The following is a 25,388-nucleotide window of genomic DNA, read 5'->3' on the forward strand; positions in this document are numbered from 1 at the left end:
ATCTTCACATATTCTACAATCCAAACAACTTTACAATTAATTCATACGATACGACATAAAGGGACAATGCCTAATAAATATTAATATCGGTCAGGATCATATCTTGGACATGAATAAATTATTGCATGACCGCTGTGTTGAAAATTATCAATTTCCGAGTCGGGGCAGCCCTTAAGTTTGGGACTGTTTGACTTCGTAGGGGTGGTAAATGTTTGCTTTTGTAATAACCCCTTTTATTTTATAGTTTTAGTGACAGAAATAGTTGAAGATTTTTTGTCTGATTTGTGAAATCATATTTTCATTATATATATCTATAATTTTTTATTGTATTTATTTTTGTACACAAAATAGAAGAGCAGTTAGTAGGTAGTTAATACGGCAGAGTTTTTCAAAGTTGCCACTTACTAGATGTAGAGATTCATTCAAAAGTAGCTTACGCCCGCCATTTTAACATCGTCCCGAAAGAAGTATGTACTTCCCGCGCATGGATAAAAAGTAGTAAGTATTATTCTGCTATATGTATAAGCAGTAATAAAACTATCAAGTTTTGTCGCTGAGTAGGATAAATACTTCATCCTCAGTCAAGTGTAACTTAAGTCTAACTTTCCTTCTCATCTACAGAAAATTCAAAATTAACCCTCACTCGCGACTCAACCCTATCTTCACCCCTTCCCTTCGGGACACATATCAAGTACAACATAAAAGCAATTCAGCAAATTGTTATTGACATGTTAATAGTTTGACTGTCGTGATGTCGCTGTACTCGCAACGTTAATATTATGACATGGCCCTCGTTACGGTAAAGGTTGGGGGTTAATAAGGTACGGATGCAATGCGCTTAGGGTTAACTTGCGAGTCATTATTTTAATTGAATACCAGGTAATCGTGTTATGTGTTAATTGAGTTTGTTTTTGTGGGTTTCGTGTGTAATCTGTGTAATTGTTTTGGTGTTTTAGTATTTAGTTTTGTTTATTTACGGCCAGTTTCTTCATCAAAAGTTAAAGTTAAAGTAATGTCTAAAGTAAAAGTAACGGTCAAATTCGTTTTTTCAAGGCTAAAGTGACAGCAAAACTAATAGAAAAATTGAATTTAACCGTTACTTTTACTTTAGACATTACTTTAGCCATAACTTTAACTTTAACTTTTGATGAAGAAACTGGCCGTTAGAGGTTATTATTAATTATCTGTACTTTTACATTATAAAAGAGCATAGTTTGTTGATTTGCTATACGATTTGATAATAATAAAATAAAATAAATACTGCTAACTGTTAGGTAACCAATTATAGAAATCCTTGATAGAAGCTATTTAAACGTGGCGTGGGTAACCCAATTCATTTAAAATGTACGCCTTAGCTACGTATCTCGGTATTAAGATAACAACTACACAAGGTATTAGCATATATAAACTTAATACACATAGGTATTGTTAGGCAGGTAAGGAACCTATATATATTTACTTACTCAGATTTTGACCATAAGTTACTAATATATAAAGTCCTAACATAATACCTCAAAGCATATTTGGTAAATAATCTTTCAGCCATTTTGCTTCTCAAGGACCATATACTCAATATTCAACCCCTTCCAACAGAAACCACAAAGGGTAGAACCACAAACATAACAGCTAACAAAATTAACAATATCAAATACATTTTTCGATAGAAAATCAAATTATAATGCTCCCTTTATCCGTTTACGTAACAAGGTTCCAATTAGCAAACGCAACCCGGGCCTTCGTACCTCCAAAGGTATTTCCCATGGAGAACAAAATGACTAGCGGAGATGTCATAACGCAAAATCTCCTAAGAAAGCAGCGCCCCAAAATGCTGGATGTTCGGGGGACAAGGAACGTTACTAGCTCCACTCTCATATGCCATTTTTTTTAAACCAAGTCACTAATCAATCAAGGCTTTTGACAGTTGTGTCAAGGAACTCGAACGCGTAGTTAGTTTAATAGTAACTGGTTGTTTTGGTCACGCTTACCGTACGTTAATTGACCTACCTTTCTTATGGCATCTCCGTTCTTTCCTTTGTCCGTGGTGCCTTCGTAACTCCAAAGGTACTCCGTACCTCCTTACCTTGCCTCCTGGTATAGACAATATTGTAGATAATGAATATGGCCTGAGGACATCACTACTGTTTGTGCTACGTGCCATCTGTCACAACCCTTTGATGTAGGGTGTCTATGAAGTGGGTGAAGTGCAGATAGGACAAAATAGAATGAAATATTCTCTATTGTATTTACACCATCAGGACCGAGCAATGTAAGACAATGCAAACAAATATAGAAGGTTCCAAGGATACAAATATTAAAGGATACGACTTAAATAGGTATGTACTTGTACGTTTTATGGACGTAAAATTATGTTATAAACGGACGTAGTTTATAAGTCAATCAATCATTTTCGGCATCATGAAAAGTCTATATTAAAATGCATTCTAGCTACGGAAGGATATTTCCGATTACCTACTATTAAGTAGAAAAACAGCAAAAAGATATTCTCAGTAATTATATGGGACATAATTTCCGCCGAAATAATAATAGCCGCGAGCAAAAAATCTTTGTAGCTTATTTGTGGACAATCCCCAATCAACGCAAAGCATGGTCACAGTGGCGACTCTGTATAAATAATTCAACTCATCAAGGCCTGATTGTGACCACACGACGATGTCAGATAGTTTGTGTAACGACATCATATTCTTTCGTTTTTGATGTCGGACAAACAAACATTAATAAAATATTTGTTGCTCTTGCATTGCATGTTGTTAAGTAGGTATTGATCGAGTAAAAAACGTTAAATAACTTGAGAAATAGATACATGATTAAGCTATACCTACTATGAAATAATTTTTGGACAAGGGAAGTCTAGCGTCTAGTCTAAGAATAAATTATGTCCCTAAGGATTTACTCGACTTAACCAGTTACTACTAGACTTAATTTCGCCAAAAGTTTTCTTGAATTTAGTTGAGCAAAGGATGTCGAATATGTAAGAAATATTTTTAAGAATCATCTACAAAGTAACCAGTTTCACAAACAAGGGATCTACCAAATTCCAACAGGAAAATCTGTATCCCTAAAATGATTTATGCAGACAAAATGGCGCCTTTCAAAAACCTCAAGCCGTCATCTAAACCCCAGACAAGACATTTAATTACCAGTAATTTATCGCCGACACTAATCCGCGAACTTCTGGCCAGAAAGAAAAAACGTACAAAAAATCTATCCCCTTGATTACAAGCTGTCACGTCGTAGGATTTTTCCTAAGCCCTCACTTTAATTAGTCACGTCGGTTAGTACGCGCTCTCGACTCGAGAACATCCATTTTCTTAACTACTGTAATTGCCCCCACCTCACGATGTTGCCAGCCACAAAATTTATTGCTTAATTACCTCAAGAAAACGCGTCGCGCTCAACATCCCCGACAGATGTTTTTTATACGCCGTGAAAAAACAAGAACGGTTTAAGAATGACATTAATTAATTCTTAATGAAATTCATCTTCACCCTCGGTCGGCTTGTTTTAAATTAAACGCTCGATTTATTACTTGTACAATTTGTCGCGAACAAGGCGCTCGTAATTAAAACACGGGCATCAGTTATTACGTTTATTAGTGACACAAATAAAAATTGTAGTTGTACGAAGAATCTTCATTTTATTTTACAGGATTGTACTAAAGATAAATACTACATCGATATTAAATGCTTTCAAAAGTTAATAGCTCAAACATAGGGTGTCGTTTGTGGCTATTTTTTCAAATGGTTTATTTTGAAAAACGAGCCACAAACGGCTTTTGCACAGAGGATCAATATTTTCTCTGATAGGGTTCATCGATTGGTCCGTGGAACAGGGGCTCGTCAAAGCGAAGATATCCATCATCAGGTCGAGCAACAACTGGGAAAGTTTTGTGAGAAATTGGCTCGTTATACGTATCAGCACTTTCGTGGTACTGATGGCTGTTTATCAGATTTCTGTTAGCGTTCATGTTCGTCTTGAACTTGTCCTCTTTCTGTGGTAATATTGGAATAGGTGTAACTTTGTCTTCTACTTTCTTATCCTTGGCAACAGTTCCGGCTCCGGCCAGATCTCTGTAGTTCCTTTCATCTTTCCTTAGCGGAGCATAAATGACAGGGTTTCTACTTCTAAATCTATAATCGTATCTTCCATTCCTACCGCTTGCATACATCTCATCTTCATAGCGTCTGTAAGGGTCTACAGAGTATCTGTATCTTAAATCAACGCTAGGTGGAGTGCGGACTACTTCGGGTAAATGTGCATAGTAAATGATTCGTTTAGGTTTTCTGGGTACCATGTTGTCATAGTCATCAAATCTGTCAACACGTGTACCTAAGTACGGGTAATATCGTCTTCTATCCATCATATCATAGAAGTGGTCTCGCCTGTACAGATCATCAGTTATTGGGTAATACCTACCGTCGTAGAAGTACCTTCTTGATTCTTCAGCTACAGGAGGATTGTAAATAGCTTGACGTGGAAACACTGGCTTGTAATTATTCCTGTCTCTATCCTCATCAGGTCTTACGAATTCAGTTCGCAGTTCATCAGTTCTTGTCTTTCTTTGAATAGATTCTTTGTCGTTACGAGACTCTGAAGCCTCTAGAGCTTTATTTTGAGTAACAAAATTGACTCTGGGCATTCTAGAGTTTATCAGATCTCCTGATGGTTGAGGGGGTGTTAGGATATGGTCTCTCTGGTCTCTCTGATCCCTTTGGTCTCGCTGATCCCTTTGGTCATGCTGGTCTCTTTGGTCTCTCTGATCTCTTTGAAGCTCATCTCGGCCAGGTAGAGGGAGTTTGATCCAGTTTTCGTTAGAAGCTCTTGCACCCCGACCAGTAGGTTTGTCAGTCACTCTCTCTGTGGTCTGATACAGAGGAAGGACTTCTTTAACCTCATTGGTGATGGATATTTTGGTGGTAGGATCTTCAGGAGGTAAGGGACCAGGTATCCAAGGTTGGTTCATGTTCATGTTTGTTTCCTGTCGATGGGATTGCATGTTGTAATATTTTTCTTCTTCTATTACACCTCGTCTGCCCCTGACGGATTCTGATTCGACGTTGATCTGAAAATCAAAAATGTTTTTATAACCTCAGGATATTATTTGTCATTTTTCATATTTCCATATCTTCATACCGTTAGATCAGATATTTTTAATAAACTTTCAGTCTATATGCGTCACTTTACATAGTAAAATCTATTCTCAATTTTGCATCTGGTATTCACATTCTTTAAGACACTACATAGTTGGAATAATTTGGGTTTCTCAGACAAATGAGTGTACTAAACACATGTGGAAAACATTTTGTTTATATTCTGCAGATGTAGTCAGGTGGGCAGTGAGGAATCTCGTGGGTGCTTTCACTGTGACCTGTCTGGAACTCGAATGAGTCATGGGATGGCTTTCAGTGCATCAATAGGTATGTACCTAACTTTAAAAAGAAGTTCATAGACTTATGGTCAGTTTCTGAACTTTACGGTTTCCGAACCTCTATTAATTTTTAAAGAAATAAATTGCTCAAAAACTCGACATTAATCTTTTTAAATATATTTCTAATGCTTGACTGAATTTGTGAACAATGTTTACTCATGTAGGTAATATAATGTTTGGAGGTTGCTATACTATTCGTTAAAGGCGCTAGCCTAAGGTTGTTTCAAATTACCGTTTACAATCACCAAACCTATGCCAGTTTCATCGCAAAGTCTTGCACGTGTCTAAAGTTTAAAATTATCACACTTCTCCGCAAATAAAAGTATCTCGACTAACTTTCAAAGTTCAGTTATAGAACATTTTGTTTATTATCAAAACCCGGGTTAGGTTATGCGGTTGCTACTGACAGAATCAAGATGGCGTGCGAACTGGTGTGTTAGAACAAATAGCTTATTTATCAACTTATTACTCAACGATACTATAATTTAGATCCGTATCAATTAATGCTTTAAACTCTTTTTTATTGCGAGAGTAATTACTGTTTGGTTTGGTGGAGTGTGAGTTTATTTTAGTGGCGAAAGAGATTTGTCTGTCATTTGAGAGTATAGTCAGCAACCAAATTTTATTAATTTATTCACACACACAACCTTAAATCTACCATTACATGACGTGCCCAATGCTGCAGATTAGTTTTACAATCCAATTGAAATTACAAAACAGGTGAACACTATTTCCCTTAAGTAACTGTCACGACTACAAAACTACCTAAACAATACCTGAAAATTACAGAAACCACTGGAGACAGCTTTTACGTTTAACAATTTGGTGTTCAAGTATTCTGTAATTTTGCTTGTGTTAATTTATTTTAATTGCAGACACTACCTACTTCATATAGCTCGTCTACTCACTTCGGTATGCTTCTCAACATCCTGGTGAACTTCTAATGGGAAGACCACGCGGATGAGCAGGCCGCACCATAACAGGATCGCCTTGGAGTACCTCATGGTGTCTGGACTTTAACACTGAAATACATGATGGAATATCCTTTAGTAAATGCGATGACTGTCTGTGTAGGATGAAGCGTTAACTATGCTAAAAAGACTTCTTAGCAATTTTCATATATTAAGTTAATTTTATCTCCTCCTCCTATACGTAATATATAAATACATTATATGTTGAGCAAGACTTATATAATTTTTGCAACTGTCTGGAAAAATAAATGTCTTCTTTGTGATAGATACCTATTATGAGTAGGTATGACTAACGACCACCTTTCGCGACCTGTACCTAGGGTTATCAAGGCTCTACAAACCATCACATAGGTTACATTTTGTACCAACACATCGACAGCGACAGTGTCGACCAAACTACGCCGTACATACAAATAACGAATAAAAAATACCACTCAAATATTTAGTTATAAAAGTAAATACAGTTGGATCAGTGACCGGCAGTCGGAAGTGTGATGAAATCGGACGGAAGCGGCGCCGGAGCGTGAACTTGTATCAGTTGTTAGACAAACATTCCAAACAGTAAACGACCTCGTGGTTTACAATTTTCACTTAGTTTTTCCAATTTATTTTTATAGGAAAACATATGAAAATGCTTTGAAAATATAGTTTTGGCTAAGACGTAAGTACCTTACTACACTTATAAAAAATTGGAAAAAAGAAGTCCAATAAACTAAAGATACCTGTAGGTACCTGTAGGTTTGAAAATTAGTGCCAAAGAATGAAACCAGATCCTTAGAAGACCTTAATGTAGTGGACAAGTGGTGAAGGGCGAGCGTTTTAGGGGCTGTCTTTTGTTTTTGACGTTCGAAAAGTGCTGGTTCATCAGCCTAATTTGGATAAACGTTTTTGAGTTTTGACTTTTTGATTGATTTACGAAAAATATATTGCAGCTCAGATACATTCAAATCACAAACAAATTTTCATTTAGGTATTTCAAGTATGAAAATCGTCAACCGTGTCAATATCATGATTTGCTCATCACAATGATGCCTATCATTTCAAACCAAGGACATATGAATATTTAAATAACTGTTATTGCTACATAATATCAAGGCAGCCTCAACAGGCAATAGGTGGATAATCACAATTTCACACATTTATGTGAAACTGACCGCTTTTCTTTTGTTCGCGTTTTGTTTTAATTCTCGCCAAAATACAATAGCGGCTCGCTACTTTCTTCAGAGCACTGCTTATAATTTCTGCGAACATTTCCCGTACCGAAGATGACCAACTAGATCTAACATGAAATATTACCGAAGTTAAAAACACATAAGTAACTACCCCAATAGCCATGGTGTCTTTCTTGAATCATAAATGCTAGAAGAAGATACAAACACCCCTTCTTCTTCTTCTTCTTTCGTGTCGATGACATGTCTTATAGTGAGACTACACTTTGTCAGCCCAATATGCCGCCACAGCGAGAGCACGGCCGGACGCGCTCATTAGGTCCTCCCAAGTTTCAGGACACAGTGGACATACGATGAGATGGAACATTCAACACCCCTTTTAAACATCAACACACTTTACAAATCCAAACTTCGTAAACACAATACCTATAGTATTTCACATCCCCCATTCAAAACCACTACAGGAACCCATGTATGAAAACCCGAAAAATCTACTGAACAAAACCAAAGAAAATCTTCACAATAGCCCAAAAAATCACAATGACGCAGAAGTATCCCACGACATGACGATTTGGTGACAAACGATTGTTACGGTCCACAAAACTGCACAATTGTATCGACGCCGTTATCCTGCCCATTGAAGGCTCACTGACCTAGTTAACCTTTTCACCGCCACGCCATATCGGTATTCCTATGCCCTGTACGCCAAGCCCGAAAATCTTAATTAAATATCTACTAAAAAATACATAAAAGTAATGATTTAATAGGTTTATTTTGTATTTTTCTGCGACCTGTTTTTTGTCGAGTATAGCCGTCGTTGGCGCACAGGGCACGCTTGCTCATGTCGGCTATAGCCGACATTGGCGTTCAAAAGGTTAAGGGCATGGTTGATAGCCCTGGGTAGTATGGCTGATCATGGTAGCGAATTTACCATAGCAATGGATAAACATAAATCTTGGGCTATTGATTAAATGGTAGCCTAGGTTTTCCTCTTTTCTAACAGATTGTTTCTATTTTCCACTTTCTGGGATCTCCGAAATCATGCATTATTTGGGAACTGATTAATGGCGCCTATGTTCGACCAGCCACAGCGATTGTTCTCAAGGAGATCAGCCAGCTGCACAGGACATATCACAAGCATTTACGCAGACACAGGTGCACTCACTATTTCTTCACTGTCATAGCCCGATGGGACGGATAATAAAGAAGAAGGTATAATAGCCATATTAATGAGACTCCATAAAACTGAAGAACTAAGCATGCTTACCACTTCTTATATAGAGGTATGTAAGTATAACACAGTCGACTCCTGACCGTGGCCGTACCTACCGGCTTCTAATCTTGGTGGAAGGCATTGAAGAGATTGTACCATTTTAATTTAATTTACCAAAAATTATAATTATTCAACTGGAATCTGGTTTGATCCGGCTGAAAAACCACCTAAGCAAATAAATATTAACGAATTCCATCCGCGATTCGATCTTTACAATAGGATCTAGATAGGAAGAAATATTTCTATTAATCCTAATAGAAAGAATACCATACATATTCAATGTTCTACTTAATGGTATAACAACTCAATCAATTCTCTCGCTTTTGTAAACAAAGGAACAAAACCTAAGTATTTAGATACTGCACTATTCTCTTACAATGGCACGTGAATGCGTACAGATAAACTGAAGGAGCTACAATGCATCACAAAGTAGGTCTATCATCAATAGATCTCTACGAATAATAGATCGATAGGTAAGCATTCAGAGGTTCCCACGCTTTCATACAACATAGTTAAAAACAGTATCTATTTAATTAATTCGATTTCCGGATCGGGCTGAAATCGGTTTAAATGAATAATCACAAAGCAGCCCCGAGTCTGAAACATGGTGGTAATAAGCCCATACATCAGAGAGCATGTTTAGCTGTAGATCCTGCGCTTGATGTGTCTCCGGTTTTGTCAGATTGCCGTCCCATCAAACTATGATATTGAAGAAATAGAGAGTGCAACTATGTCTGTACGTAAGCTTGTACACTATAATAGGTACCTATGTGGCTATGTCCCAACACAATAGATGATCACTATCTGGGCTCCAGACAAATTCGGTCATGCTGACTGTTCTATTCCACACTCTGGACGCCAAAATAGAGATAGAACTGCCTATATCCGTAAACAACAAAACAAAAGCAAATGACAATCAGACGATCACATTTTATGGGAAAAAACTCAATATTTACTGAAAAATCAATCAAACAAAGGACCCAAACGCCACTAAATGTAAATATGTTTTACCAAATTAAATTAAATAATAACTTTCTCAAAAGGCAAAAATTTCGTTAGTTTCAATTTCACACACGTGGCGCTGATCATAATACCCATTAGCAAAAATTCAGACTTTTCCGACGACACTATTTCGCAATACAACATGATAATCATCTCCGATTGTTATTGTTGAAACATAATTAGGTAAAATGGTGAAATATTCCAATAAATAAAATAAGTAAACCCCCATATTTTTTGGAGCAAAACCAATTTAGTAACGTATCACTAAATTTAAATAATAATAATTAAATAAAGTTGCATACCTTATCATAATCTGGTGACCAGGGTCCAACCTGTTCGCGGTTCGACAGTGCAATGACGATGGGTCCCACCGATCGCCGGTCACGGGTAGCTAACTTATTGTCCACTAACACAATTGACCAGCGTTTCCATTGTAACTAAACTACCAAAATCTATGTGATACGGTTCATAGGGAAAACTGGGTGTAATGTTTTGTCTGACTGATGGATTATGTAGTAGTGTCATAAAGTTAGACTTATCTTGATAGGATAATCTACGCCTTCAACGAGAAGTCAAGTGTGTCAATATTCAATACAAATAGCTGAATCTGGATCCCTTTCTATTGCATTGTGAATTGTGTGTGCATACATGCATAGAATTATATTCCTACCCTGTATAAATACCATTGTCTAGTAGGTATGTTTTCATAGCATTTTACATTGCAGAAGAGTGACTTTTAACCATATTTCTCTAAATACGGTAGGTCAGGTCAACATCGTTGCATATAAGTAGGTACCTACATATAACGATAACTTAACAAAGCTACATTCAAAAAAGCGATCAATGGAAACGCATACAAAATAACTGTAGATACATTTGAATCTATAACAATGTGTACGCGAACCGTGTCGCCTGTCACTGCGCTGCCAAACCTTATCCGCGATGCCGCGAAGATTATCTAATGTTTGCCAAATAACAAGGAAGTATTAACATAATACTTACTTTGATATTTTAATTTTGTAATGTTTTGTTTAGCGACAATGGGGTGATTTTGGTTGCGGATAAAATTTCATTTTCATTTGTTGAAAAGTTACCTATCATGTATTAAATGTTCTGCAGAAAATTATGATAATTTAATGTTTACGTATAAAGGCAGGATTCCAAATATGTTCGGCACTGGTAATGCAAACAAATGTATTTTCTGGTCTATTCAATCAAACTAAAACAATGGTAAATTCCCCACGAACATTTTCTAAAATTTCCGTAAAATTCCAACCTTTATGTGTGTGTACACATGCTAATAGTGGACTCGCACCGCGTAAACATTTCATGTTCGCGAACAATTTAAGGAGAACCTCGCTATAAGAACCAAAAAAATAAAAGAAAATCATTAGATATATAAAACTTTAATACTAATATTGTTCACTTTTAAAATAGCAATTGTAGAACTTAAATGCACTCTTGTGTACAGACGAAAATTATGATAAATAACCAGAAATACATAAAGTAGTTATTACATTAGAAATTATATTATTAGAGTGATGGAACGATTTAAATAAGGCATCGTTAGCACTAGATTAAGCGAAAGCTATCTATAACGAATCGCAAACTGATTTATTAAAATTAATAATTCAAACATTTCAGTTCGCGATAACTATGAACTAGTTATTTTTAATACGGTTTTTGTTCAAGGACTAATTCTTAAATACTTTTGAGGTACTTAGGCCTGTTGGTACATCGTTCACTTAGTAAATATATTTTTATTTATATGTACTTTGGATGGATTCGAGTCTATAATGTGCTAAGGTGCTCTTGGATGCGCTAGCGTACTATTTGCACCGTTTCAACCTAATACTGGCCTATACGCGATGTAGATGACAGCTAACGATACCTAAATATATCATAAGAAACTCACTATATGAGTACGAGTATTGTACAATGACACAAACAAGCTTTCACTCTGAGCCAATCTTTGGAAAATTTCACCAAAACCATAGACAAACAACCATAGACACAGATAACACACTACATAAAAACATACAAACCTTCTTTTCAAAAAGTAGTCTTTGTCTATAAGCAGTCTTTGTCTGCAAAGTATGTATCAAAGTAAGATATGTCTATGATTTTAGTTTGTAACAGATTTAGTCCTTGAACAAAGTAAATTAGAATGTTAAAGGCTAGTTGTAAAGTTATTCCATGCCGGCGGCCATTTGTGACGGTGTGGCGGGCTCGTTGCCGTCCTTCTTCTTTGAGCCAGAGACAATGTCGTCGATTCTGAGGAGCAGGATCGCTGTTTCTACTGCCGTTTTGTATACCTGGAAGATAATATTGTATTATGTTAATAAAGCAATGGGAATTAAATGTTGAAAATATTAAGGCAATTGAAAGAAAAACAATGGACCAATACTGCAGAACGATTGTGAAAATTAAAAGAAATTCCATTCATATTCTACGAAGACTTTAAACTATGTATACAAAAATACAAATAAAATGTAGTATAAAAAAAAATATATTTAAGTCAAAAACCATTTTTTGCAGTCGAGTAAAATATATTAATATTATTTTTCATACTTTACAGGCTATCTTCAATTCAATTTTTATTACGAATTAACTAAATAATGCATGCCCAGCGCGGTGAGTATGAGTAAATCCCTCCACCTTGGTTCAACAATCTTCATTTTCAGGCAGTGACGACGCACCAAAATATACTGTATTTTTTCATTCCAAAAACACAACCCTTCGCCACAGTTAAAATTCAGCAACTACACAATACAAACCTGCAACTTAACAGCGAGTGGTTCCCATATCCCCTTGACGGGCATGTCTACAATCTCGCCGGTGTCGCCGTCGATGCCGGCGGAGCTGCTGCCGCCGGCGTGTCGGGCGCGGAGTGCGGTGAGAGTGCGGATGGTGTTCGCGCCGCAGTTCTGCGCTAGGGTGCGGGGGATTATTTCTGTAAAGAGAAATGGTCGTGAGAATTGGGTAAAATACTGAGATACTGAAACTCAAAGTCAAAAACTTTTATACAAATTAGGATGATATGATAAGTCAGAACTTTCCGAACATCAAAACGAAAGCCAACCCCAAAACTTCCAAAATGTTGGCAGAAACAAACCAACAGATATTTGGAACTTATGATGAGTAGAAATGGATAATGAATTTTAGTTTCTTATTTCTTAATTGAGCTTATTTTATAAGTAAACTTTTAGTCAACTAAGTCAAAGGATTTATGATTTGTTATATTATTTCATTTGGACCTTAACTGTAGACATCTATTATACATAGGTAAGGGTTATCAAAAAGTGGTAACTATTTTCCATCATCTTCGATCCTTTCGAGATTTTTTCTTCAGGCTTCGAGGTAGTATTTTTTTTTAATTAAACAATAGTAGGTATTGACAGATAAATATGAAACTTATTAACTCTAAAACTGAATCGATAGCACAGAGAATAATTTTATCTCGACATGCAAGAAAATTATCTCAACATTTTCACGAAATCATCTAGCAGTAGTCGTCGAAGATATCTAGTAGAACATTATCCACAATATAATAAAAGCCAGTAATTACCGAGTGCCTGTGCCACCGCGCGGTAGGGAGTGTTGTGGGCCGCGTTGGCGGCCAGCGCCTGCGATACCGCCATCTCCACCGCACCACCACCGGCCACCAGGCGCGGGTTCAGCACCTGAACACAAGTATAATTAAAATTGTCATCTGTTTACAGTTTTTAGTGATGGCAAAAATCATCAAATGACCCGTCTCCCGCTGTGGGTTAGTAGCGGTGAGGGAGTTTCAGACTTACTGGCAAAAAATCCATTGTGTGCCTTCGTAGGTCTTTTATGTACCAGGGCCACGGTAACTCTTTCGAACATTCCCGCAGCCCTGGCAGGTTAGAATTACATCTACCCAGGGTTTTGATAATGGTGTATATGTTGGATTCGTACTCCCAATATGACCAGATGTGAATCTATTCACATCTACTTATACACATAGATTACGACGAAAGCGGGTAACTCATACATGACATGCACATTGTTTTAGTATGTACAACTTCAATAGTTGTCGAGTCACTTGTTTTCGTGTAATAAAACATCTGTAATCGATCAGACCCATCCAGATTGAAAACCGTACCAGTGTAAAATTTTAGAATTTCCTTTTTTACGGGATGGAGTCAATCAGACCGCCTGATAGTACAGTCAGAAGTGCGTAACCGCCTTTTTAAAATGACGGTACGCTTTTTGCATGCAGCAACTGATTATCTCTTTAATCAAGTTATAACTTACCAAGTTCTTAGCAACATGGAGGGCATCCTGAAGATTCCTTTCAATTTCATTAAGGACGTCCTTTGAAGCACCGCGCAGTAAGATGGTACACGCCTGAAAGCAACAAAAACATTATTTTTTTATTTTGATTACAGGCATTTAACTCAAATACTTGGATACTTAACATTTTGAAACAATTTTTTACAATGATTCTGTCTGACACACTAGGAATCCGAAGCATGGGTATAATTGACAGAATGAAAACGGCAGAGTCAAACAATCAACGCGCAACGCAGTAGTCATTGCTTTATCTGAGCACTAAAAATCACCAAAATCTGCCTTGTTCTTTTTACACCTCTTTGTCAATCCAACGGAGTTAGCTGAGATGACTTACTACAATTTGTTAATACAAGTAGAAACGTAAAAATAAATATACATTTCAAATCTTTGATGTGTTTTTGTGTGATTATAAAGTATTTGGAAATGGGATTTGCCATAACTATTTAAGTTTAAATATACTTATAATATAAAATTAACGCCACATTTACGTTAACAATAATGTACCTTAGGGTTCTTGCACTCAGTAACGAAGGTAAAGTATTCGTCTCCAATCTTCTTGATCTCGAACTTGCCGGCGCCGGTACCTACATCAGACTCCTTCAGCTCTTCAGTACGATTGACGATGGTGGCGCCGCAAGCACGGGCCAAACGGTTGTTGTCGGTTTTACGGAGTCTGCGGAATAAAGTTTTATTATTTCAAAAAACATATACAAAGAAGTAGTGTGCTTGATAACTCGAATCTTACAATTATTTCAGTGTCAGGTAGCCTATTTATCAAGGAAGGTAACACTGCTGGCTACTGGCTGCTTTTTATCCGGGTGTGTGTGTGGGGTTTCTAGAGCGCTATGAGAAAAATACATTTAAAACTTTGAAACAACAAAAATCATTTGGTAAACAAAATATGTACCATAATAACGCCATCTGGAAATATTAAAATATAAATACTCCAGATGACCATCGAACGAGAATACAAAGCGAGGGAATACAATTTTACACCACGGTTATATTGGTACTTCGACGCCGCTATAGATGGCGCTGTATTAATTTTTGTCTCATCTCGTCGCCATCATGTTATCTCAATATACAAACATCTATCTACCTATGATAGCGCTAATCTCAGCAACTACTGGACCAATTTGAAGGTCTTTGAGTGTGTGGTAGCCTTATGTTCGAGGAATATATAGGCTTCTTTTTATACATGTCCAGGAGGTAGTTCCTTTAGCTAGTATTTTTATAAACTTCTATTCAAAATAACTTGATTTTCCTAATTTACCTGCGGATAGCAGTAATGCCAGCTTTAACGAGGTAGTGTTGCGCCAGGTCGGACACTCCCTTCTCCGTGAAGATGACGTCAGGCTTCAGCGCGATGATCTCCTCGCATTGACGCTGTACGTGCTCCTCTTCTAATTGAAGCAGTCTTGTGAAGTCCTGGCAGGAAAAAGAGAATGTAGAATAAGTTTGTGACAGTGCAGGTTATCAAACTAAATAAAGGTAAGCCTTTTCTCAGTTACTAAGAACTGTTTAAAGAGAAACCGAGGAATTCTTTCCCCACACTGAGACTGGCACTGGTAGTCAGCAGTACATGGTTTGACATGAAATTCAAGAAGCATTTAAATATCTTAAATAACCTGTTAGGTTTAACCAATTCCTGTTAGGTTTGCATTTTTAAGTCCCCTTTGCTACACAAAACTTTACTGTTTATGTGAAATATTCGCGAATCAGGAGTGCTATCTATGGCAAGCTAATTGTCACAGGTCACCATATGGTAAAGAATGTTTGTAAGAGATTTTTGTAAGAGACATTTACAACATAGATGCTGCAATTTTATTTAATCTACCCCTTTATACAATTTGTCATTACCTAAACACCCTATAAAATCACCTTCAAAAACCTTCAACAAAACTTATAAAATTTGGCAATAAACCTCACCTGTTCTCCCATAATCTCAATATTAGTCTGGCTCTCTCCCTTCTTGTACTCCAGAGGACAGTCCAGCAGAATGATCCTGGGATTCTCGATGTAACGACGCATCTTGGCGTGAGTCACGTCCTTGTTGAACATGACGCCGTTGAGTACCCGAGACTCTTCGATGGTACCGCCGGGGATCTTCTCCACTTTCGCGTAGCTGGAATATGATAAGAAGTTTTATGAAATACATAATACATGGCTTTTAGTTAAAATAACAGTAATACAATTTATAACATAACATGAAAGTATCTGAAGATATTTCGTGATATAAAAAAAGAAGCGAAGATATAAAAGTTATATGTGTGCAAGTATGTTCTTCCGAGCATTATTCTTCAACATGAAAGTTACAGATAGACTTTCTAAAGAAACATACACTACAAACAAAACCATGCAAAATGGGGTTATCTGAGGGCACGGCAGTGCCCCAGCCAAGACTCGAGCAAAGCGGGCACGGCCGTACCATCTTTTCTCGAAGCGTTTCGCGGCTATTTCAGTCCCCTGTATCTTCCATGTGAACAAAGCTAGGAGTTTAGGTTTTCGATGACCAAGAGTAAGTATTAGAACAAGCTCAGTCTCAAAATTACAAGACATTTGAATAAATAGTTCACGAGTTATGAGCGATCAAAGTTACACCATTTTGTCACTCACTGACTCACTGACCGTTCATCAAAAATCTAAGCTACTTCTAGCAAACTTAAAACCTTCAAATTTGGCACCAAGATAGGTTATTAGCTACATATAAAGGAAAAATTATAAAAACCTTAAAAACTTAATAAAAAATAGGATACAAATTTATATTTGCGGTTTTTCAAGAACATTGTGTATGAATTTTGACTGCACTGATAACTTTGTTATTTATTTATGTACAAAATGTTACTATTTGTTTTATTGTTACGTAGTGTGGTATATTGTTATTATTTATTAAATATACATACATATGAATAAAAAAGCTAGGTTAAAATGAAATGAATAATGATAAAATATTTCATATTATAATGCAGTGCGATAAATACTGCATGCTCGCTCGATAGATGGCGTTGTCCTGGTCTAAATCGCGCTATAGTTTCGTTACATACCTTAGTATAAGTAGTACTTAAAAAAAACAAATAATTTCATGTGATAGCGCCATCTACCTCTGAAATAAATCTCTTTTATTCTAAAAGAGATTCAAAAATTCGACAATTTCGATTTTTTTTAGTTTATTTAAAAAAAATATTGCTTACGTGCTACTTTAGGTGTACATATTTAGTTTGTTGTATATTTAGTTAGTTGCATGTAAGTTAATTTAATTTGTTATATACTTAGAGAAGAAAGAGACCTACAAAAAATAAATGAGATCCCACCAAAAACATTAAATGTAAAAAAAAGCCAATCCTCTACGCAATTCCTCCACCGTAAAAAGTTTTGAGATCGCATAGAAGCCAAGTCCTGTTCAACTTTATTTGTAATAATAAATCAATATTTTGTGACTATATCAATAGTTTTGTTCACATTACAATAATATTGTCTTGGCCATGAGCTAATTAAGAGTAATTTTCTCCTTAGACAAGCAGCTTTACAATGGACACTGTGGTAAGACACTAGATCATCTCAATACTGTACGGTATGTGCAAAGGGCAAACCTTTAACAATAGCTTGCTGTGACATAAAATCATTCTAATTCTGCCCATTGTTAGCCCTAAAAAAATGTTGTTTTATGAAATTGGAAAATTATAATAATAAAACTTACTTTTTAATGTCAACTTCAACTCTGCCATTGTCATTGATGGTGACGGTGTTGACAGCATCAAGGGCGATGTCCACAGCCAGGTCAGCCCAGCGTCCAATGTACTTGGTGCCCACACATGAACGGATCTACAAAGAGAACATCATTATCAACAGGCTCTTCTGATATTTATAAGAACTACATTCTTATACCTATTTTCTACAAAAGATATAGAAAGATAGACTTACACTTTGATGGCTTATTGAGCACCTCAATGACAATTTCATAAAAGACTGATGAATGTCAAAATCAAACTACTTAATGGGTGGCTTGTTATATAGATCCTACAATCTGAATATTTACAAGTGCAAGTCTACCTTAAAAAAACTTAATTTTAACAAAGCTGTGATTGCAAGAAATGAGGAAAGATACTAAAGTTATCTATTAATCAATCATCCATTATGTTAAATTAAACTGTTGTATGTTGGATTGCCGATATACATGAAACACAGTGGATTTTCTATTTTCTTATAATTTCCTGCACAGGTGTGGTATCCACAAGTACTACTTTAAATACCAGTATTAACAGCAATAACTCTTAAATATTCTAAAGTGGTAGTCATAGAAACAAATAAATTTAATTAAAAACACTTACAACTTCCTTCAGCTTGTCTCTATCATTCAAGTCAATGGGAACAGAGATCTTTTCTTGCAGCAGTTTGACAGCATCTTCAAGGGCCTGTCTGTACTCCCTGATGATGACTGTGGGGTGGATGTTCTGCACCAAGAACTGCTCAGCCACGGCTAACATCTCTCCAGCCAGGACAATGACTGATGTTGTGCCGTCACCAACCTGAGAATTGACAGGTTTTAATGCTTGAAAGAGTTGTGTTATGGAAGGTAGAAAAAGAATAAAAATCAGAGGTGTATGTATGCTTGGTATATTACAACATTGCAGTTATGGTGTAGCAATTAGTAGTTGCTTAGCAGTGGTCTGGCATAAAATTGTTTAAAGTTTTTATTCTAGTAAGTTGAAAATTGAAAAATTTTTGGTCCATAGAGATTAGGCTACAACACTAATAAAACAGAAGAACGGATACAAAATGCAACTTAGGTAAGTTACAGGTCTTTGTAGCTAGATATCTATTGTATCTAAGTAGGATCCTATCATTTAACATGTATTTACTCCCACACAAGCAAATGACTAATTTAATTTCTTTATTCAATTTATACTTCAAAAAGCATGAATAAAAACTCCAGCAGATCCATTGACAAGTTCAAATACACAATTTAAGAGTGCATTCAGTTTTTTAAAATGACAAAGGAATGAAACCCAGTCAATCGTTGAAGTAGTAAATATTCTAACCTCTTCATCCTGAGTTCTGGCGATTTCGATCATGGATTTAGCGGCTGGGTGCTGCACGGTGATCTCACGGAGGATAGCGTTGCCGTCGTTGGTCATCACGATGCCTCCCATCGGGTCCATCAACATTTTCAACATCGCCTGAGGCCCGAGGCATGTTCGAATAACGTCGGCTATCGTCTAAAATAAATCCCACATCAACAATTTTAGTACTCAATCACAAAGATATTAGCGAAAATAATGCATAACAAGTATTTTTCCCATCAATTCACCTTTCCAGCGTTTATATTCTCCAGTTGAACTTTCCGGCCGGAGTCACGTTTTGTGTTTTGGCCTGCAATGGTTAAACTACTGTTGAAACATATCACGGATTATATAGACAAAATGAAAGCACATAAGCTCCAATACTTACTGAGCACTAAAATGGGTTGTTGGCCGTACATTTTTATAGTGGTTTTATTTAGCTAAATTTCGTGAATCTAATTATTTCTTCCAGAATTCCCAAGAACTTCAAGAGATTCACGAAAATCGCGTGGTGACTGAAATGTTACCACCCAAAAATATGCTGTCAAATAAAATGTAAAAAAAAATTAACTCGAACTCACTGCTCCTGTTTATTTATAAATTATTTAATTTCTTTGTGTAAGTTTCATGCTTCAGAATCATTAAAAATATATTATAAAACTATGATGGTTATAGAGCAAAATACTTTTTTCATTATTATGCTTCTGGCAACTACTACTACTGGCTGTCAAGTGTTGACAAATGTTGCAAACGCAAAAAAAATTGATTGATTGATTCTTTTTGAGCTTTTTTATTGGGAGCTTGGGAGATTTTCTTTTTTAGAATTAAAATAAATTGTTTCCAAGAAAATTATAGACGGCTTTGTAACTGCATAGACATAATATTAGTAAACAGGACTGCGCATATAAACCCAAAAAACGAGCCGAGTGAAACAGTTAGTACGGAGGCTGTCTGTCCCTTTCTAATAGGGTGACTATGAGATTAAGCTATGTGAGACAAATCCGAATTTGCTAAGATTATTAAACACAGATTAGTATTGAAGTTTTAACTTACGCAGTTTGTGACCTTAAGATACTAATAAAGGCTTTTAATAATTAGCGGAAATTAGCAGTATAAAAACAGGAAGATTCGAAGTGAAGACTGTTTTTTTTGTATTTCTACTTCATATATAGACTGCTGAGCCATTTATGTCGCCTTTCTTCATTTTTTGGGAAGCTATAACAATAGTACAACAGTTTTAAAATCCATCACCCATATTTTGACTCGTTACAAGAATTCATGGGCACCCTAGTTGTTTGGCTTACGAAAATGTTATTATTAGCTAACCTGTGGAACGATATATTGCAACCACCATAGGATTCACTTTTGCAAGTAGAAACGCAACACTTTTTCACCATTTTAATAGTTTAAATTGATTTAATACAAAAAAATATAAACAAAATTTTAAATGCTGATTACGCGCCAAGAATGTTCAGGGTTACCGCTAGAAAATAAAAAAAAGCAAAATAAAAATTTATGTTGTTTATGTTTTAATAATAAATACGAATAAATTAATGCGATTGTTATTGATTTGTTGACTTACAATTTTTAAAATAAGATAAAAATATAAGTGATTCAATTGTTTTTGGGAAGACAAAACTTTTGATCACAACATTTTTTTTTATGCTGGCAAGGTGTTAGAAAGAGACAAACAGCCTCCGTTCGAACTATCCCTCTTGGCTCGGATTTGCCTCTGTGTATTATGCAACCAATTTAGTACCTTATTGCGTTAGAATAGAGTTCATTTTCGTAAATATATATTTTGAGCGTGCGCAATCTTGTTTAGTAATATTATATCTATGTGTAACTGCTACTTTACTGGGCCTTTGCCAAAATGCCAAAGTTAAAAAAAAACATAGCGCCGAGCTCTTCGGACAAATTGTTTTCAAAATATCTCGGGACATTCGGATAATAATCTGAATGACTGCTTTTCTCATTATAAATTCTATTTTATTCCCTATTTTCTATTTTTTTTTTTATCGTTTATGACAAAACGTTCCGATATGACACTCCGTTCCTGCCTTGCAGTAAAGTACCATTGACATATAAATAATTCTAAGCTCGATGTAAAGTACCAAGATCAGCGCCATCTAGGCATCGTCTAGGAAGACTAAAAAGAAAATCCCTCACTGCCTTTCTCCATTATGAAACAACATAAAATAAATTCCAAAACAGCGGCAGATAAAGCAGAGACCAGTATCTTGCTAGATTTACAGTAAATCCACTACGCTAACAGCCACTAGATAGCGGTAATACAATTTGGTTCTCATCAAAACGTAGATCGAGAAAATAGTGGCCATCTAGCCATAAGGTATTTTAATTTTTAATAGCTTGACTTTCAAAACATAAAAGTATGAGAAACAAAATATAGATGGAGGCAGCATACATCTGCTGATCCGGCTTGTGCAAAAAGGATAATATGGCATTATTTTGAGTTAAAAATTTTAAAAGGATTGGCATTCTGTCTAGTCTATGCAGGTATAATTAAATTGATTACCTAACTTTATGTTAAATTTTAATGAAACTTCAAAATTAAATAATTTTAATAATTGTATTACGGTATAGAGTAAGATATATATAGTTTTTCAAATTCAATGGGAGTAGCTTAGGCTGTAACTTGATAAATGAGTCTGATTCAAGCGCGGATCCAGCCCTCAAAAAAGGTTGTGGTCACAGCTACTAGAAAATCGAAACTATATAGAAGCGGCTACTAGAAAAGTAAAAGTCGGAGCATAAACATGCTCATTAAAAATTATGCAAGTCGTTTATGAACTTTTGAATGAAATTATTTCCTTTTTTTTGAGCATCAGGACTTTGGCATTAGGAATGAAAATAAACTTAGGAGGAAGTTGGACCCGATAAAAAAAAAATAGTTTCGATCCAAACCTATTTCAATCAATAATTTCTAGTAGCCAGTAAGCCAATATAGGGAGGGTTTGACGCATTTGGTGCACTTCTCAACTACCAGTGGCGGCATAGCATCGGGTGGCACCCCGGGCTGCTACCTATTGAGCACCCCAAAAAAAAACGACAAAATAAAATTACGAACCAATCTAATAATGCTAATAGATATAAATATATCTAAACTCATATTATGCTCACTATCAGTTCCGTCTCTAGCTTATGTACCGGGTGCAATCATTACTAAATCACCCCTATGTATGGAAAGATTGCGAGTAGTTTTGTTTTTTGCGCGAGCATAGCAAGCCGGAACATTTTTTACATTTCGTCGTAGTTACTAAGTTATAAAACCAAAAGCGAAGACGTGGTATAAAACTGTATAAATTAAAAATTTTGGAGTCTTGGGACACGAAATCACAGAAACAAGTAAAAAAAAAGCCACTGCTAAGTGAAAAAACCGCGAGCGTAGCGAGCGCGAGATTTTTTGAGTTTTGGTACTGTTTTGTACAAAAAAATGTAAAATAGTGACTATTGTAAATAATAATAATTTTATTGTAATAGACAGCTGTGTTGCTGGGAAGTTTGTTTTGTTTTTCACCGCTTCTTGTTAACCAGAAAGTCCTGAAAGAGTGCGTTATGGGGGTGCTATCCTTTTCTACTTTCAATTAAACTAATCTAACTTTTTCGACATTGGACTTAAACCACCGCAAAGTGAAAAAGCCGCGAGCGTAGCGAGCGCGAATTTTTTTGAGTTTTGGGACACAAAAGTACCTCAAAAACTAAAGCTGTAAGAAAAAAAATATGGTGATCTCGAATTAGTAAACAACAGTCATAAAATTAAATGCAACAAAAAAAAGTATTATTTTGTTCCCTAGTGGTATCATCAGCCTATCGTAAAAGAGTGATGTCACAAGTCTAGGTAATAAGGTTGTGGGCATGCCCATCGTGCCCACAACGGTGGATCCGCCCTTGGTCTGATTTTGTAAATACCTTCCCCTATACTTCCCCAGAAGTTTTAGGTAGGTAAGTTGTTCAATAAAACGACCAGCATTCGTACAGAGATAATTTAATAGGATATTCATAAATAGTTACACTTCATATTCATTATAAATATTTATAATAATATAGACTAGCATTGAGATCAATTTGTTATAAACTTTCACAGAGGAAAATGGGCATAAGTGGTTTTGTTTACACAAATGTTTAAAATTCCGCAGTAAAATAGAATCATCGGAGTTGCCCACTCTCCTTTAATTAAGATTAATTAGAAATCTAAGTTTAACCAACAATATTCACATAATTATTTATTAAGAAGCTATACAATTTGAAATTGTTTTAGTCAATTTTAATCTATAATATCATCATCGTCGACATCTGACGATTCGGCTTTGGTATCATCACTTTTGCTCATTTTGGCATTTCCTTTCACGTCTTGCAAATTATGGAGATCTTCATATACACGTTTCAAATTCCTCATTATATACGAAGTGCCGTTTATTTTGCCAGCAGGCTTAGATGCGGACTGATCGAAATACTTTTCTGACTCGGCGGGAATGCTGCCTGACCGAACAGGCACGGAGAAAGCCGACAAGTGCCGAGGCCGCTGTCCGAAGTCTCGACCAAGCCTCTTATCTAAACCAGGCTCCTCCCTCGTCTCTTGATTCTCCACTCCTTCAGCTAAAGCCCGCTTTCTGTCATAAATGTGACCCGATACGCGCAAATCTATGAAGAAGTTTAACGGGTCCACTCCAAAACCGTTAGGGTTGTAGAGGGGTGGGTACCACATAGGCGGTGGGGGTGGGAGAATTAGGTTCGACTGTGGCACTGATGCAGCCTCCGGGCCTCGTCCAACGCAAGGGGAAGGTTTTGGCAGTTCTTCTGTTCCAACATCTACATAGGAAGACTGCCTTCCTGGTGGGCCAGGGCTACTGCTTGGCTTAACTTGTTCAGCCTTTGGTGATAATCTCCGTGGTGATGGCTCACGTACCCTCGAATGCTTGTCGACAGTCAGCTCCAATGGCACTTCTGGTCGTGTCTCCGGCTCTTTCTTCTCTTCTTCATGTTTGGGCCACTCGCGTCGCCAATCATTCTCGTTTTCGGCGAAATATTTGTGCGTACGGCGCTTGAAGCGACGGTGGTAATGAGGTGGTCTGCATCCGTGTCGAGCGTTCACAAAAGACCGCAGCATTTCGCTGAAGAAAAACGCATGGGGTTGCAGCGGTAAAGCGCTGTAGAGGTACGGCGGTGTGGCAGCTAGAAGGCGGGAGACCAGTTCCGTGTTCCTAAGTTCCCGTACATGGGTTTTATTCGGTCCCTCGCTCGGAACCTTCTCCTCTTGCACGGAACTCATGCTGCAACAAAAGTATACATGTTAGAATGTAAATCAATTCGCAAATGAGCGAGTGTTCGCTGCCGGGGAACGTGATGTGAATGAGATGCGATGCACTTGAATGAGGGGTGGTTGAAGCACTTTATACCGTGCGACACGACGGGAGTACGATATTTGCAAAATATTTACAGACTGTTATCATTTTCATGTTATAGATGAGAAGCGAATTAGATCCATATATAATTGTTGCCTTAGAATAAAATGATTGTAGCCAGTCCTTTTTTCTGCAGAGAGTAACTCTATTCTTCTCAATGATAGAATTAATACTTGTAGCCTTATCTTTACGATTAATATTTACGCAGTGATCCTATCTTTAGCCCATCTAACTCCTAAAAACCCTCACCAGAAACAAAATCGTGTTGTATAAAATCTTCAATCTCGGCTAAGCGCGAGTGCGGAACGAGTGAACGAGACAGTGGCAGTCGGCCGGTGATTATCGCGTTCTCGTCAGTCCACGAACAATGAGTCCGACGCTATTATGTCTAAGTACTGCATTTGTGTTGATGAGATACCCACTGCGAAGTACTGAGGATATGCTTTGTCTGCTACAGATGGGAGACGGAATTCGTATCTTTGAAACTGTCTTGGTGTGTGAGGAAAATTATCTTATGCAGGCAAGAAAAGTACGTGAGGAGAAGATTAAAATCCCGATATTATATTTGGTTAACAACCTAGAAAAAACGTACAAACTATCTAGTTTAAGGAAGTTCTAATAGGCAACGAAAAAATGCTGTAGTATCTATAATCGTATAAAAAAATAGCAGCGGCGTAAAACGATACTGTTAACACAACTATTAATTACGAGAGCGCTAACTAAC

General features: G+C 36.6%; 3 protein-coding genes across 3 annotated transcripts; all 3 read right to left on the reverse strand.

The window, feature by feature from the left end:
- Positions 1 to 3,594: 3,594 nt before the first annotated feature.
- On the reverse strand, positions 3,595 to 10,240 carry LOC124637149. Its single transcript, XM_047173498.1, has 3 exons — positions 10,164 to 10,240; positions 6,355 to 6,468; positions 3,595 to 5,080 (listed from the first exon to the last, which is right to left on the reverse strand). The coding sequence occupies exons 2-3, from the start codon at positions 6,448 to 6,450 to the stop codon at positions 3,806 to 3,808; spliced, it is 1,371 nt and encodes a 456-aa protein (XP_047029454.1). The 5' UTR covers positions 6,451 to 6,468; positions 10,164 to 10,240; the 3' UTR covers positions 3,595 to 3,805.
- A 1,011-nt stretch (positions 10,241 to 11,251) lies between these two features.
- On the reverse strand, positions 11,252 to 19,791 carry LOC124636983 (T-complex protein 1 subunit gamma). Its single transcript, XM_047173283.1, has 12 exons — positions 19,630 to 19,791; positions 19,490 to 19,551; positions 19,221 to 19,397; positions 18,510 to 18,707; positions 17,879 to 18,003; positions 16,111 to 16,306; positions 15,455 to 15,609; positions 14,686 to 14,854; positions 14,143 to 14,235; positions 13,430 to 13,544; positions 12,639 to 12,814; positions 11,252 to 12,176 (listed from the first exon to the last, which is right to left on the reverse strand). The coding sequence occupies exons 1-12, from the start codon at positions 19,658 to 19,660 to the stop codon at positions 12,051 to 12,053; spliced, it is 1,623 nt and encodes a 540-aa protein (XP_047029239.1). The 5' UTR covers positions 19,661 to 19,791; the 3' UTR covers positions 11,252 to 12,050.
- A 3,719-nt stretch (positions 19,792 to 23,510) lies between these two features.
- LOC124637067 lies at positions 23,511 to 24,531 on the reverse strand. Its single transcript, XM_047173387.1, has one exon. It carries the CDS (start codon positions 24,529 to 24,531, stop codon positions 23,527 to 23,529), a length of 1,005 nt encoding a protein of 334 aa, XP_047029343.1. The 3' UTR covers positions 23,511 to 23,526.
- Positions 24,532 to 25,388: the final 857 nt, after the last annotated feature.

Source organism: Helicoverpa zea, chromosome 15, assembly GCF_022581195.2.
Source record: "Helicoverpa zea isolate HzStark_Cry1AcR chromosome 15, ilHelZeax1.1, whole genome shotgun sequence".
Lineage (NCBI taxonomy): Eukaryota > Metazoa > Arthropoda > Insecta > Lepidoptera > Noctuidae > Helicoverpa > Helicoverpa zea.

Bases quoted from the DNA above. Each gene is read 5' to 3' on its own strand.
- LOC124637149 (XM_047173498.1), bottom strand. From the start codon at position 6,450: ATGAGGTACTCCAAGGCGATCCTGTTATGGTGCGGCCTGCTCATCCGC. The intron at 5,081-6,354 runs GTGAGTAGACGA...TTTGATTTTCAG, and splicing joins ATGTTGAGAAGCATACCGAA to ATCAACGTCGAATCAGAATC.
- LOC124636983 (XM_047173283.1), bottom strand. From the start codon at position 19,660: ATGTACGGCCAACAACCCATTTTAGTGCTCA. The intron at 18,708-19,220 runs GTTAGAATATTT...GTCAATTCTCAG, and splicing joins CCAGAACTCAGGATGAAGAG to GTTGGTGACGGCACAACATC. The intron at 14,236-14,685 runs GTACATTATTGT...TGTTGCTTTCAG, and splicing joins CTGAGTGCAAGAACCCTAAG to GCGTGTACCATCTTACTGCG.
- LOC124637067 (XM_047173387.1), bottom strand. From the start codon at position 24,531: ATGAGTTCCGTGCAAGAGGAGAAGGTTCCGAGCGAGGGACCGAATAAA.